Source organism: Dermacentor albipictus, chromosome 7 (genome assembly GCF_038994185.2).
Source record: "Dermacentor albipictus isolate Rhodes 1998 colony chromosome 7, USDA_Dalb.pri_finalv2, whole genome shotgun sequence".
Classification (NCBI taxonomy): domain Eukaryota; kingdom Metazoa; phylum Arthropoda; class Arachnida; order Ixodida; family Ixodidae; genus Dermacentor; species Dermacentor albipictus.
In genome coordinates this window covers 119,896,403-119,911,333 of record NC_091827.1, presented here as the reverse complement: position 1 = coordinate 119,911,333, position 14,931 = coordinate 119,896,403, and the positions used below count along the sequence as shown (strand labels likewise).

The 14,931-nt window shown below is 48.1% G+C and overlaps 1 protein-coding gene across 1 annotated transcript in view; it reads right to left on the bottom strand.

Annotated features, from left to right (window-relative positions):
• LOC135909594 (uncharacterized) overlaps positions 1-11,435 on the bottom strand; it is an 80,595-nt gene extending 69,160 nt beyond the window's left edge. Inside the window, exons 1-3 of the mRNA XM_065441565.2 lie at positions 11,378-11,435; positions 10,499-10,610; positions 6,839-6,951 (exon numbers count right to left, since the gene is read on the bottom strand). Of these exons, the coding sequence (XP_065297637.2) occupies positions 6,839-6,951; positions 10,499-10,610; positions 11,378-11,435 (283 nt within the window). The remainder of the gene's footprint in view (positions 1-6,838; positions 6,952-10,498; positions 10,611-11,377) is intronic.
• Between the last annotated feature and the right edge of the window lie 3,496 nt (positions 11,436-14,931).

The window sequence follows — 14,931 nt, the reverse complement described above, 5'->3', positions numbered from 1 at the left end:
TAGCATCGATAAGTTTATAGACCAAACCATCATGACATTAGTCGGGCAGCGGACTCGGGCGAGCGTCTCAGTGCGCGTTTTCAGAACATCGCAGACCGGGCGCCGTAGCAGAAATCTTCCTCGCGTCTGTGCTTGCTGCTTACCCGAGTTGTAGGCGATGACTGTTCGCCGGTTTTATGTTTCGCGAGCCAAGCTTCACGCAGCTTCTTGTCCTGCGGCTACGTGTGAATAAGGCTGACACCGGCCTCCGTTACGTGCGTCCGGCCCTGCGGCACCGAGCAGTAGCCTAGCATGTTGCGCGCCTTCAAGGGCAGCCAATACCTATTGTAGTGCTTTCAAGCGTTGTAAAGGAGACACTCGAAGCGGGAAAATTTCGCCACTAAATGAGGACCGCAGCGTACAAGGGAATTTAAACTCGTTTTCAGCTCGCTTCGGCGCGCCTGAAGCAGCCGACGCGGCCGCTATGTCCACGTGATCCCTCCTAGCACGTCACGCCGACGGTGGCGCCAGCTCTTCCAGTGGTGGAGCTCGATGCCAATAGCCTCCTTTCCGATTTGAGCATAGCGCGTTTCACTCTCGCTCAGAACCCGCGATGCGCACGTGACCGGGCGCCAGTCGTCTCCGTGCTTTTGCAATGAGGTGGCAACGATGCCGGTTCCCGACGCGTCTGCTGTTACCTTCGTTTCTTTCTTTGGATCGAAGAGGGCTAGTAGCAATGAGTTTATCAGTGCTTCGTAGATCTGAGCCCACTCATGCACGTGCGCTGATGTCCATTGAAACACCACGCTTTCCTTCATAAGGCCACGAATTAATGACGTCTTGTCACTGAGTGAGGGTACATATTTGCGAAAGTAATTCACGACGCCCAATATTCTGCGAACCGCCTGCTTATCCTTCGGAGGTGGTATAGCGTGTATGCTCTCGAATAAGTCTGGGCTGGGGCGAGCACCGCTCTCGCTGATCACGTCAACAAGAAATGTTATCGGTGTCGCACAAAATACATACTTTTGCAACCAGACCCCAGACCAGAATGTCGTCTATGTATATGCGTACTCCTGTCAGCCCTCCGAAAATTTCTGTTAATGTCTTCTGTAAGACCTCGCTTTCTGAAGAGATTCCAAACGGCAACCGTAAGAGCCTGTAGCGCAAGGGCGTTGCGAAAGTGCATACCCGCGAAGTAGCTTCGTCCAATGGTATCTGATGGAAGCGAGCGTTCCCGTCAAGCCGAGAAAAGCACTTTGTGCCCGAGATTTTGCATTCAATGTCCTCCTGCGATGGCATCGGATAATGTTCACGCATTAAACTTTTGTTTATGGCCCTTGGATCCATACATATGCAAAGCCGGCCATCCTTTTTTCTTACTACAACTAATGGGCTTAACCAGTCGGTAGGCTCTTTCACTTCAACGATGATAGAGGCCCCTTCCATGTGGCTCATTTCTTTCCGAAGCGGTTCCTTGATCACCAACGGTACCCTGCGGGCGGGCTGCACCCCTGGAACGGCATCCGGTAGCAGTACCATCTTGTACAGTCGCTTTACGCAGCCGGTTACACGAAATAGGTGGGGGAAAGCCAGCTGGGGAGCGTCTTCTTCGCTTGAGTCTAGTGCATTCACCGTTTGAATCAGTCCGATTTCCCGACATGCCTGGAGACCAATGATGGCATATGGTGACGTTTCTTCACAATAAAAAATTTAACGTGACGTTCTTGGCCGTTTATGTTCAGGACATCTGTTGAAACTCCCACATGCTTGATAATGCTTCCGTTCTATGCCGCTAAAACTGCTGTGCTTTTTCTTGGCTCCATTGCCCGATTGGCATTCTTGAACACAGACGGAGCTAGTGGGTTGGCTTGCGAGCCAGTGCCTACTTTAAATCGCAGTTCTTGGGCGGCTATCTTACCGCGAACTGTCCATTCTGCTCACGCACCATCATTTATGCCGCACACGCTGATATTCAGGATATCGAAGTTATCATCGGCCTCTTGTGCTTCGTCGACTTGGTTTACTTGGCACCTTCTGCAACATGCCACGAAGTGCTTCTTTTTCTTGGATGAGTAGCGAAACTTTCCGCGAGCCGGACATTCTTCTGGCGCATGAACTCTTCCACATTGACGGCATCGATATTGTTTTTTGCTGCCTCGTTCAGTTCCCCTCGTGTACTCTATTTGTCGCCTTTCCTTCGACCCCGCCGCATTTTGCTGCGCAGAAACTTCGGCTGCTTTGCACATTTGGTCAGCTTTCTGCAAGCTAAGGTCCTTTTCACCAAGCAACCTCTGTCTGAGGTTTTTGCCGTTGATACGAAATACCACTTGGTCCCCTATCGTGATTTGTTCGAGCGCTCCAAAGTTGCAGAGTTTCGCTTGCTTCTTGAGATCCCGCAAAAAGCATTCAAAGGGTTCGGCCTCGTCCTGTACTCTAAGGCGGAAGACGTGCCTTTCATGAACTTCTTTTCCCTTCGTGGGCACCGTACTCTTCAAAGTTCCTGACCAAAGTTTGATAATAATCTTTGTTCTCACCTTCGGCAAACACGAAATTGTTGTACACGCCAGGGCATCGTCGCCTGCGGTGCTGAGAAGTATTGCCACTTTCACAGCTTCGTTCCTTGGCTTGTCTGACGACGTCGCTGCGATGAACAGTTGCAACTTCTGTTTAAACAGTAGCCAATTTCTTCTCAAGTTTCCGAAAAGCTCTGCAGCGGATCCGGGGGCTTGACGGTGTCCATTCTGCTGCCGAGAGAAACACTTCTGACACCATGTATCGTGTTTGAAGTAACGGACCGAGGCAACACGTTGCTGAGCAAGGAATGACCAACACGTCGTTTATGCATATGGTCGTGTACCGGCGTAAGCGGCGAGGGAGAGGAGTCGGGGAAAGAAGTGGCAAACCTATTCGACGCAGTGCGCGATAGCCCGTTCTGATACATCCGCGTCAATTTATTTTTAAAAATTAAAATTGGATTAGGGGTTCTTGCGCGCCGAAACCACGATCTGATTATGAGGCACGCCGTAGTGGAGGACTCCAGAAATTTAGACCACCTAGGCTTCTTTAACGTGCACCTAAATCTAAGTACACGGGTGTTTTCGCATTTCGACCCCATGGAGATGCGGCCGCCGTGGCCGGAATTCGATCCCGCGACCTCGTGCTTAGCAGCCCAATACCGTATAGCCACTAAGCAGCCGCGACGGGCGTGAATATGTTTTTGAAGAAGCAATATGCTGGCTTTCTTTTTAGGCCATACGAACATTTTTAAGACATCTGGGTTGGATAGCACTACTCTTGACCTCGACCTTAATTGCTCCAAGAGGCGGACATTACTTGCATGGGAAATATACATGCATAATCAACTAAGTGACAAAATTTCACTGAGCTTTCAACTGATTACTTTACGCGCAATATTGCAATTTACAAAGCGAGCAACCGCTGAGCTTTGAAGACACGAATTCTGAAGACGGCGGCGCTTTTGAATGGCTGATTACCAAAATGCGCGACGAAATACGTTGGCATTCCAGTTATATTGTGCTTCAATGCATAAAGCTGCGCTTTGTTGAAAGCGCAAGCGGAGGTACAGTGCATTTTAGAGCGATAGCTCTACTCCAGGTACAAATCCAGAAAACGCCTTTTTTTTTAAGTCTTCAATCTCAGCCAAGGTCAAACTGGATTTTGCCTACCCATGCTGGCGGCTGCTGCGCCCGCCGCGTGGGCGCCCACGCCTTGAAAGTGTTCTGCGACCTGCGCCTAGTGCGCCGAGTGCTGGTGGCTTCGTGTGCGCTGTGCTTTCGACGCTTAGTTCGCGTTGAAGCGAGACGCAGCATGAAGGTCGATTCGCTCGCCGCTGCTGCCGCGCCGAGCAGCGTCTCTGTGTTTTTATGTGGTGCAATCGTGGACGCGGTAGTTGCTGACGGCGCCTAGCACCCTCTGTGTCATGTCCCAAAGCAAGCAAAACCATTATATCGCTCGACAAACTTGGTTGAACCGCGTTTAACCACGGCAAATTTTTACCGCAAATTTTACGATGTATATTAGAAAACGGTGTCATGCTGTCGTTTTAAGTGGATTTGTTCCAAATGGACATGCTCTAGCTATATGTGCTTTATACATGCTCTATATCTCTACCACGGTGTCACAGTGGCATTTTACTGAAGTAGTAAGTCTAAGGCGAATGTAAACTACTAGCCTAAAACACGGCAGAAGATGTGCCCTGTGTGGGTCTCACACGCGCCCTTGGGACAAAGGAACGACAACACAGCCGTGCAAGCATTCGCAAGGGCATTTATTGCACCATTCATACGCTAATGCCTGTTAGCCGAATTACTGTCCTGAGAACGTGCCGATGCGTGCCCGACAAATCGGGAAAGTTCAACTCGCCGCAACCCGATAGCGAGCGAATATATCCGCCCGCATTGCAGACGCCAACGCCTGAATGTTCGCGTCACGCGAACGGTGGCGCATTCGAATGATTCTGTTTTCCATACCGGCGCCCTAGCTGCTCTCAAGCCCTGCTTGCGCGGCGCAAGCAGGGCTTGGGACCTTCGCACGCCGAGCCAAGGACTCCCTGTCGCGCCCGACTAACCCTGCTGCTCGGAGGCGTCAGCAGCGCAACACTCGCGCCATCGCCTGTAATGAGCTGCAACCACACCGACCAGCGCTTAGCTACGGGGAGAAGCCGGATTACAGAAGACGCGAGAGACATGCGGGGAAAGCAACATCAGGGGACGCGCGAGAGTCGAGTATACCCACAGCCGCTATGTAATTAGCTAAGACTTTAATTCATTTGTTCATTTGTCGAATATACATCTTCATTTCTCGTGCAAGTAACCTCAATCTCTTTCAGAAATCTATATCAAGGTACCGCGATTTTCCTATTTCACACACGCAATGCTTAAAAACACCGTGTCGCCTGAAAAAAGAAACGCGTAGAACACCCACAACAAAGCGAACAAAACAACAGAGAAGGTCATTGCGCATGCATGCCTTTGCCGAACATAATTTGTTGATCTGCTAACTACCTTGCACACGACTGTTGCGAACCCACTGGAAACAAAAGTTATTTTTCGCATAAAGACCGGGCTGACTTGCAAGGAAAGCTCCCTTCAACCTAAAAATATTCGGCACTTAAAAAAGACAACGCTCTGGATCAGCCCGTTCATGGACAATCAGACGACCATCATGTTGAGCCAAAAGAAATCTCAATCGTGACGATGTAACGCTGATTGTCCGAGCACACATTTGCACGCACCGTTCTATTTATTGCACATACACACTACTACCGGACAAATACCGAACACTGAAAAACTGTATAACGCCCCGAGAACACTGTCAACGAAGTGATTCTTACATGTGACATCAGAGCTCGGATCTTGACTATAATTTGCACCATTCACTTGAACAGCGCAAAGCACGCGTTTGCCATCTGCAGTTTTCCAATTTCCACCAAGTTGCGTGACAACCTGTGGTCACGCGGTATCATTGCAGGCTTACTTTGCATTACATCCCTGTTGGTTTCGATTTACGTGCAGTTTGATCAGTGAACGCCTTTATAGACCTCTCGTATAATTACCGCAACCCTATGTGCAAACAAGGCAACGTCGGATGTCGCCGCCATCGTGAAGGATGGCGTGCGTGCGAGTGCGTGCGTGTAAGGACCCCTCCGTGGGCCGCCCGCGCGCGCTCTTCCCTCGCCGCGTTGTTCCGTCATGTGCACCGCGTGTTCGCCGCATAACACGGCACCGCAGAGGCAGGCGTGCTTCCCGGCAGCATGCTCCGTGGAGAACCGTGGCCCGTTGCCGCGCTTGCATTCGCCAAGAACACGTCGTTGACCATTGCGAAGCGAAAACTGAGACAGAGGCAGACTTGATGGCAGCAGCTGAAATTTTTTTTTCTGAAGTGTTACGTCATTACGGACCCCACCAGAGCAAAACATTATAGACGAAAAGGAGGGAAGTAGTAAATGCAGCACGCTGCAAAATACTGCTGCATAGAGTTTTCGTGCAGTGCATTCAGTCACATGACCGGCTCCGCTTCCACAGCCACCGTTGTCCGGCATCTCATCCTAGGCTCAAGAAATGCGACCGCTGTCGCCTACTCGGATTTAGGCGATTGACGCTGCTCATTACGTTGCTGTTGTAGCTCACGAGTGAGAAAAACGAATAAGTAGCCTTGTATGCGCTGTGTACACTAATTTAAATATACTGAGGGAGTGCTGAAACGAAGCCGCTGCATTTAACCGTCACAATTAGCGCGAAATACGAGGGACCGGTCGGCAAGCCACACAGCGGCTGCCTTTGGGGGGTCTCCTTCGGGCAGCTCGAATGGGGAGGCCTCCTTCGTCTCTCCTTTTATTCCCCTCAGCGCTCCCTTGTGCTGTTGAGGTGTTCTCACTGCGAGAGACAGTTGCGGCGCTGCACTTTTCTCTTCAGTTTCCTTCCCATAAAAGTCACATACTACTGCTAGTGAGTTTAGAGGTGAGGTCGATGCATTGAAGGTATTGTACCTTCCGTTCGAAACGGTCCACGCTGACACAGTGCATGCATAGGGGCATGCAGCAGTAGGTCTGCATGTAGAATTTCAGTGAAAAATTGCCAACCCGAACCTCCCACCCCCAGTGGAAGCAGCACAATGCCTTCCCACGCAATGGGGTTAAACTGTAGAGCCTGCCCCCGCCTATCCCTCACAATGGCGGCCGAGAACAAGCGTCGCCTGTCTGTAACGCATGCGGGCTTTACGCAAGTCTCCTACTGCTTTGTACGAGAAACGCTCCATACGTCTGGCCGCTCAAATGTAACGGCAGCATTACTATAGAGCGAGTGCACAGCTCTGGCCCGCGTGCCACCGATCGTACCGATGAAGACGTAAATGATGAGGACTGCGACGCCGCACGCGCCCACGGGCAGGCAGTAGGTGAACGTGCACAGGGCCGCGTACTCGGTGGTCCCCGTCACGCGCCGGGTGTACCTGCGCAAGTGGGCATGTATACCAGATATTCAGCGCACTTCAGAAAGGCGTTCTGAATTCCCAAAGAAAAAGTATGAACGAGCATAACTAATGATTTCCTCGCGAACACAGCGCAAGACATTTTGACCTTACTCGAAGCAATGATTCGGACAAGCGCTTCTAAAATTTAGTGCCCCAGCGTTTCAATCAGAAGGGGCCCAATTATTCCTGTTGCGTGACTTCAATCCCATCGTCGGAAGACTTCCTGACGGCCTCCAGACTTGCAAGAAGCTGACGCTCCTGACACCTGCGAAATAAATAATCCTGGCTAATTTCACCGAAAGTGAAAAGTTAGAGAGCTCATAAAGTTATTGCTCTATTGGAAACGTGCAACAGCCTCTTTCTTCCTTCTCTCATGATGTATCCTCACGCGTAGACGGCCACCTTAATGGGAATCTTGAACTCTGGCCCAACTCCGATGTCGCCTATTCAAATAAATGAAACGCAGAAATAACCTCTGGACTGATTTTAATGAAATATGCTGCATTGTGGAGAGAAAGTTAAATGCTACCGCTGATGAACCAGAATTTTTATTTAGGACCTGAATTTTCTGAAGTGAAATTTTCAAAAATTCTTAAGCTCAAAAAAAAATAGAAGCTCGAAGTTTACACGTTCTTAGCCCTGCACGTAAAACAGATATCGCCGTTCTGTAAACTGCAACGCACAGATCATCCAAAGCCGACAAATTTGATGTGTCACTTCGCATCTTGCGTGAAGTTCTCACGTTTTTACGAGCGCTTTGCAAAATTTTTGCTCAGATAATAATGCTTTATTTCAGAGCCATGTATAATACATCAATCTTGTCCGCTTTAGATGTACTGTTTGGTTCAAATTACGGAGTTGTGGTATCGTTTTTATTGCCGAGTTGCCAAGCTATGAACTTGATGGTTTTGTTCCCTCACAATCTGCGATTTCTGCAAATCTTTATTTAAAAATGTTTGACCTAAACCGAAAATTCGCAACCCACCGCCATTAGATTTTACCTCTTCTAAATGCAACAAGCCTCATCGAACATGGTGCAGCGGTCGCCGAGAAGAAACGATTTCTCTTTTTCCATGTATTTAGATAGAGCTCCCGAGCATCCTCTTAAAGTTGGTGTGCCGAACTGACATAATAAGCATTTCCACGAATCCTCTGTCCCAAGGACTGGAATCAGCAGCATACCTGCATCGTCTCTCTCCTAGTACATGCATCGTTCAAGTCTGCAGTTGAAGAAGTCGTATAACGAAATGCTGTTGACATTGTTGTTGTTGTTGCTCACACTTCGTCCTACGGCTCTGAGAGCATGTGAATAAACAAACTAAAACAGCATCACCGCTATCTCTCCAAGTGACGCACCATGAGTGGCGTGACTTTCCGCCACACCATCGGGCGAGCGTGAAGCGAAGGGGATCGTTGCTCGACAAACACACACGCTGATCCAAGCCCGGCGTGTAGGTGAAAAAAAATTTAAAACGTCTGCAACAAAGTAGCTTGTAAAACTTCATGCCTGATGGCATATAGACAAGATATACAGCGCAAGTAACTGTTGCCTTGAGAACTGTTTTTTTTCCTTTTCACAGCAGTTTTATCATTTGGTCTTATTTGTTACAGTAACAAAATCTTCGGAACAATGCAAAACTTTGTATTTTTATTTTTCTCTTAATATCGTTGTAATATACTTCGCTGCACGACGTGCTCGACTCAAGCCTCTCAGAATCCCCCGCAATGCAGGCTTTGTTGCAGAACTGCTTTCTCCCACGGTGCTGCACACGGCCGCTGTCCCCATTGCGAGCGCGCTGCTGAAGAAGTTGTTTCATATACTTACGGAACTGAAAAGAAAAATGGCGACGAGAAATTCAGTTCACGAGAAATAAAGAGGCCACTGTTAGCAACCATGCTTAAAATTCTGACCACTCACAGAAAATGTCACGAGGACGGCTGCATACAAGCAGTCAGACTATAGACGAATATAATGCCCAGAAAATATATATTGGACGAACCCTATTCATTGTTTTAGAAAAGAAGAAAAATACACTGGTGTGCCTGGCCATCCTTCGGAACAAAGCATGCTTCCCCAGCAGGCGTGCGGCTGTCTCGGGTGCTATGCACGCTTCGTCGTGAACTCAAGGCGACTAAATCAGCGTCACCTGAGACTTGTGGACACGTAGTCATGTTCCACATCTTCGGCTATTCGGGCGCCCCGCACTGACAGGCGAGGCGAATGCCCGCCCTGACTACGACTGGGCCTGGCGCCGACGGTGACGCCTAAACAATAACAGCTCACATCAAGACGACAGCGCCACCCTCCGACTGTCTCCAGATGCTGACCGATTGACCGCCACGAAGAGGCCACTAATTGATGAAAGGGACTCCCAGGGAACAGTGTCGACAGAAAGTTCCCAGTTTGCCACGTCGTTGCCTCGTAATGTGCAACGTTGGAGCCCAGATAGACGGCAAAAGGGCGGGAGTACGGCAAAAGAGTAGAAGTTGGCCAAAAAAAAGTGGGACGTTGGGCACGGGAGGTTTTGAACGGTTCAGCGTTTGTGATTGGCCAGTGAATTCCCTCAACGAGTGAAAGAGGCAAATAAACTGGCATAAAAAGCGGATCTGAAGTGCTGTGAGGAGGGAGGCTCCGACATGCAACGACTTTAGGATGTAGTGTGCTCCGAGAGTTGGAGCCGTCTTTCTAAAACTGAGTAATTTACATTTCAATACAAACCTTTCCTCATCTCCTAAACGTTGCTCGGGACCTTTCTTTCTGCTGGCGCGGCACAATCCATGGAACCTTCGTGGCCGCACGGACACCCGACTTGACAACACATATGCATACATTGCTTTCCCACAGGACTTCCTAAGTATAAATAAATCGCTCGCTTAGCGTAAACAGCTACTGAGATTTAATAAAGCAATTGCCTCTTATACAAGTATTCGGGCTGTCAGTGACCGTACAACACATATGAACTCTCAATAATAATAATAAAAGCGACCAGTCTTGCTTCGTGGTTTTTCTTGTAAGGATTGCCTTGTCGTAGTTCTCTTCGTTTTTCGACTTCGTTTCGAGAACGTCAACGCATAGTTTAAGAAAGTATGCGGCGAAATAACAGCATGCAAAGGATCGTCCACTGACGCTCGCTTAACACTTATTAGTGTTCTTTAGTCAATTACACGGATGATATTGCTAAATTAAATTGTGTGGTCTAGCGCCCCGAACGTGCACAGCGGTTTATGAGGGGTACATTAATGGCGGGCTCTGAATTCGTCTTCACCGCCTGGGCTCTTTTAAGGTGTCTCCTAAAGCACGGCACACAAGCGTTTTTCCATTTGGCCTCCTTCGCAGTGCCGCCAGGTATCGAACCTCGTGGTCAGTGCCATAGCCAGTGAGCCACCACGGTTGACTTTTTCCCGTAAGGGCGCCTTCGCTACTGCCTGGCCAGAGGAATGGGTATGTGGGCCCAGTCGGTATGCCTTAGCGTACCAAAACCATTGCTGCTATGCGCCGGCAGTTGAGCCGTCTTTTGGTTCTCACCGTGGACGTTCCACTCTTCCGGTGGTGGCAAGGACGCTTCCGACGCCGTCGATGGTTGATGCTGTCCCTGTTGAGCCATGGCCGGCAAGCTTCCTTCTTCTTTTCTCGGTTACTGCCACTCACCCACTACGAGAGACCGTCCGTGAAGGAGGGGGTGGTTGCAGTGTGTGCGTGTGTGTGTGTTCGCGCAAGGTTTCATTTGACCCTTTTTACGCTACTTATGCATTATTACTGCACCGTACACAGCTCTAGACTAAGCTTGTGCGTTTATTTTATTGCGATACCAATTATATTCCAAAGAAACACGCAATATGCATGTAGCAATATGGACACTCCAGGCGCATTTTCTCAGTCGTCGTCACCGTCGCCATCTCCATGATGTTGCGTACAAGGTCCAAGGACGATAACACCGCTGCCGCGCACCGCATGGTGTAGGTGCGAGTGAAAGTGCGCGAGGGCATCCGACGATCGCCGCTGAATCTGGAGCACGCGAGGGAGGAAGGCGGGAGGGAAACGCGCCGTCTTCCGTCGCGCGAAAGGTCCCGGGAGAGGGGAGGTAGGGGGCGGCGTCGTATGCCGGCAGCGACTGCGCATTGCGCGACCGCGCCCGAGGGTCACCGACGATGGCGGCTCAATCTCGCGCTTACAAGGGAGTAAAGCGGGGAGGAAACGTGCCGTCTTCCGCCGGGGAACGGGAGGGAGGGGGGGGGGGTTGTTCTGCTTCAGCGGCAACTGCGCATTGCGTGGCCGCGCGCGCCCGATATTGAAAGCGATCTGCATCGGGACCTGAGTTTAGGCGCGGGGGCGGCTCGTACCTTTCTGCGTGCTGCGTTGCCGCCGCTCAGTTTGCGTTGAAGCGATGCGGAACACGAAGATCACTTCGCTCGCTGCTGCTGCCGCGCTTCCTCACGCCGGCGTTCCGAGTGTCAGCGGTCATCGTTTGTGATGTGTTCATGTTTGCATGTGTGCGCTGACACCATGCTCCTTAATTAATTTATTTATTTATTTATTCAAAATACTCACAGGCGTTAAATAGGTTTATTGTGTGAGGGGGGGGGAGGGCATGTACAGAAAATTAAGGACACAATAAAGCAGCTCATGCATCATTATACAATGGGTAAAGTTTCACAGCTAGTAAGCAAAAGTTTGCAAGTCTATACGGCCTATAAAGCTACTATCGTTACTTCGTATAGTTGTCTACGCATTTGCTATCGCAATCGAGGGTTCGCCACTCGGAGGAAACTATGACTTTCTTCGTTTCAAGCTGCCTTTCCAGTTTGCTATCCTGTGTGCTCTAGAAGCCTACAAATTGCCTAATTTCACTACGTGAAAGTGACTACCTGAACGTCATGCGATCCCTAAACCAATCTAAGTCTCCAAAGACCTTGTCTTCGGAAATTCCCGCTGAAATGGCGTGGTGGCGGATGTCACAAAGCACGTTACTTTTTCCTACCTTCAGCGCTTATTAGCAAGTTTTAGTATAGCGTGTGCACGCAAGCGCCTCAGAGTGCGTTACGTATCGTGCAATGCTAAGACGTTGCATTTGCAGCTGATCGAATTTGATTGCCCTGAAGTCTACCATTTACATTCCGTGCTCGGTGTCCCCAATACTCTAACCGTCTTTTACTGTTCTCCGCCGCATTTTCATTACCCTTTCCCCTCCTATTCCTAAAGCACTTCCTCAATGACCTCTGCGCCAATAGTGTAACACGATAACAAAATATAAATACCAATCCAGCGCTATTTCCGCCAGCTACGCATATATAACCATCATCGACAATTTATATCATTAAACAGCATTATAATTTAACAGTTGTTCTCGTCAATCAAAGTAGACGCGAAATAACGAGCTAAAGGAAAAGATTACACATGAGTAAAAGAAACCTAGCGTCCGGGGAAAAACATAAAAGCTGACAATGGAACGAATGATACGTTGCAAATGATGGAAAATATAATCAAATTATGCTGCATTGCATAATCTTTGATCCCTAAGTACAGATGATGATTGTCCTCTTTTATGACTCGTACACACTAAGGGGCACAGGCCAAGAATCGAGCGGCAGGAGCGAGCTCAAGAAAATTCTTATTTCAAGGAAGAGAAAGGCACACTAAAAGGAACAACAAAAGGACGTGACAGAATGGCAAGACTGGTATGCGAGCGAGCAGTCACACTAACTGAAGGTAGACTTTTGAAATAGGTTACTATACAGGAAAAAATATACTAGCTTAATCAACAATTTGGAGAAAGCATATTTAGTGAAATAAATGCTGATCTGATAGGTAGAATAAAACTACAATAATTAGTAGGGCAATCGGTTTCATTCAGGCAAAAAATCAAACACTGCACAACAAACGTCTGTGTCAGTATAGCCTAGTATTGTCATCCAAAATGATAATATAACCGGCATACTTAATATTACCCTACTTTGTCTACTGATTCTATTTTCTTACAATTGTGACATAGAGGGGACATCATCAGACCAGCTCTATGTATATAAGAACTTAACTGCGGGATGTGACAGCGTCAGCTGGTGTATGTAACTTCCAATTGGTGAGAAGAACAGCAAAAGCCGAGGTGTTGGAAGTCTGGAGATATTATTAGAGCTAATTTGTTTAAATCATTTTGTAGGCAACATTTTCTGTACCTTAGTCCAGTGACGTAAGCTGTATGCACTAAAATGCGAATCCAAGGTCAACTTAAAGACTTTCTGGCAGATAAATATTTCGTTTAAGTATAACCCGTGATGGCCAGACATCCACAGTAAATCATTCTTCTGTAAAGTTGCAGGGAATAAATTTTGAAACAAACTTAAAAAATGGATGCAGTTCCACTCCACGTGAAAGCTGTCGGAAGTGCGGAGCAGTGATTCGGCACTCTTTCCCTTGTGTGAAGCTGGAGATTTTTTTGACTTGGTTGACGCTTGGCTTCCGCTTCACGTGGTGGCACAAAAGAATCGGCTCTCCGGCGTCACCGTCTTTCAAGGGTAATCGCTTGCTGTTGCTCGATCCGTCCCAACTGATCAGCGTCCATGGCGGGAAAAACCGGCTCTTTGTTCGCAGGGTCTATTTAGAGAGGCTGAGGCTCTCGACTAGTCGCGATATCAGCCTGGGTGCAGTGGCGCCCTCTCTTGACAAGTTTGCGTCTCAGCCTGGGTAATGTGGCGCCCTCTCTGACTAGTTTCAGTATCCACCTGAGTGCTGTGGCGCCCTCTGTTGACAAGTTTCGGTACACACTAAGAAAAAAAAGAGTACCTCTTACTCTTTTCGGAGAGTCTGGACTCGCCACGTATACGACACACTTTGTGGGAGACACCCGAACACTCTTTCGGCAGAGAGTCCCGAGACTATCCGTGCTCAATACAAGGTGTTTGCGTGACTCCGCACACAATAGTCATGCACACTCTGTTGTAATAGTCGCCTATACCCTCTCAGAAGGGTTACAGGACTAGTGCTGAGGGAGTCCGTTAACAATTCTAAATGAGTCGAACGACTCAAGATAAAAGGGTGACATGACCACTGCTGAAGGATTCGGGCAACTATTCTTGATGAGTCTGATGACTCCAGCAGTGTGTGTCAAGTTACCCTTAGTGCGTGGTGCAGGACTCTTGTAAATGGAGTAAAATAACTAATCCATGTAAGTCGTTTGACTCTCGGATGGCAGTGTCGAGCCGCTTTTCAAAATGTGTCACCAACTTTTGCTGTAAGTACACACGACTATGGCTAGTTCTCAAGATGGCTACTGTGAAAAGACAACATATAAGAAAGAACCCATAGCAAACTTGCCAAAAACGACGTGGCAGGTTAGCAACAAAATGTTAACATTTCATCGCCCTTTGTTGTTTTCTGGAAAATTCAAATGTATTAGTCAGCACAGAATCACCATGAAAGCAAGACAGTTCTCATTACTATTAAACTGGAATCAATAGCCAACCAAGCAAAACAGTCTTAAATAAACATCCAATATGTAGCCTGCAGGTGCATATGCATGACACTGCAATGCAACTCAGAACCATAATGAGACCCCAAAATATTATGTAACTCATGTAGAAGTTCAATTCAGCACTGCACAGGTCTCTAATGTCAAAACATTTATAAGTTAAACCTATTTCACTGTTCTTCGAGACGTGTTTTTATTTAGAACTTACGATTTAACATTTTAAGCAAGTAAGCTACACATAACAAATAAAGAAGGCCGCACTTATGTACAAAGGAGACCCAGATAATCAAGTGCAATAAAAACAATATTCCAACTTATAATTACATAATCTATGCGGTATACTATGCTTGCTGAAAACAACTGGTTGGCAATTGATAATCCAATCTAACAGTAAGAACAGCTGTCTTACCTTATGGTACTCTTGTTGGCACTTTTCCCCCACAACTTGTGCGTGTTAGCGTCAGTTGAAAATTGATCTGAAAAATACCACATTAAA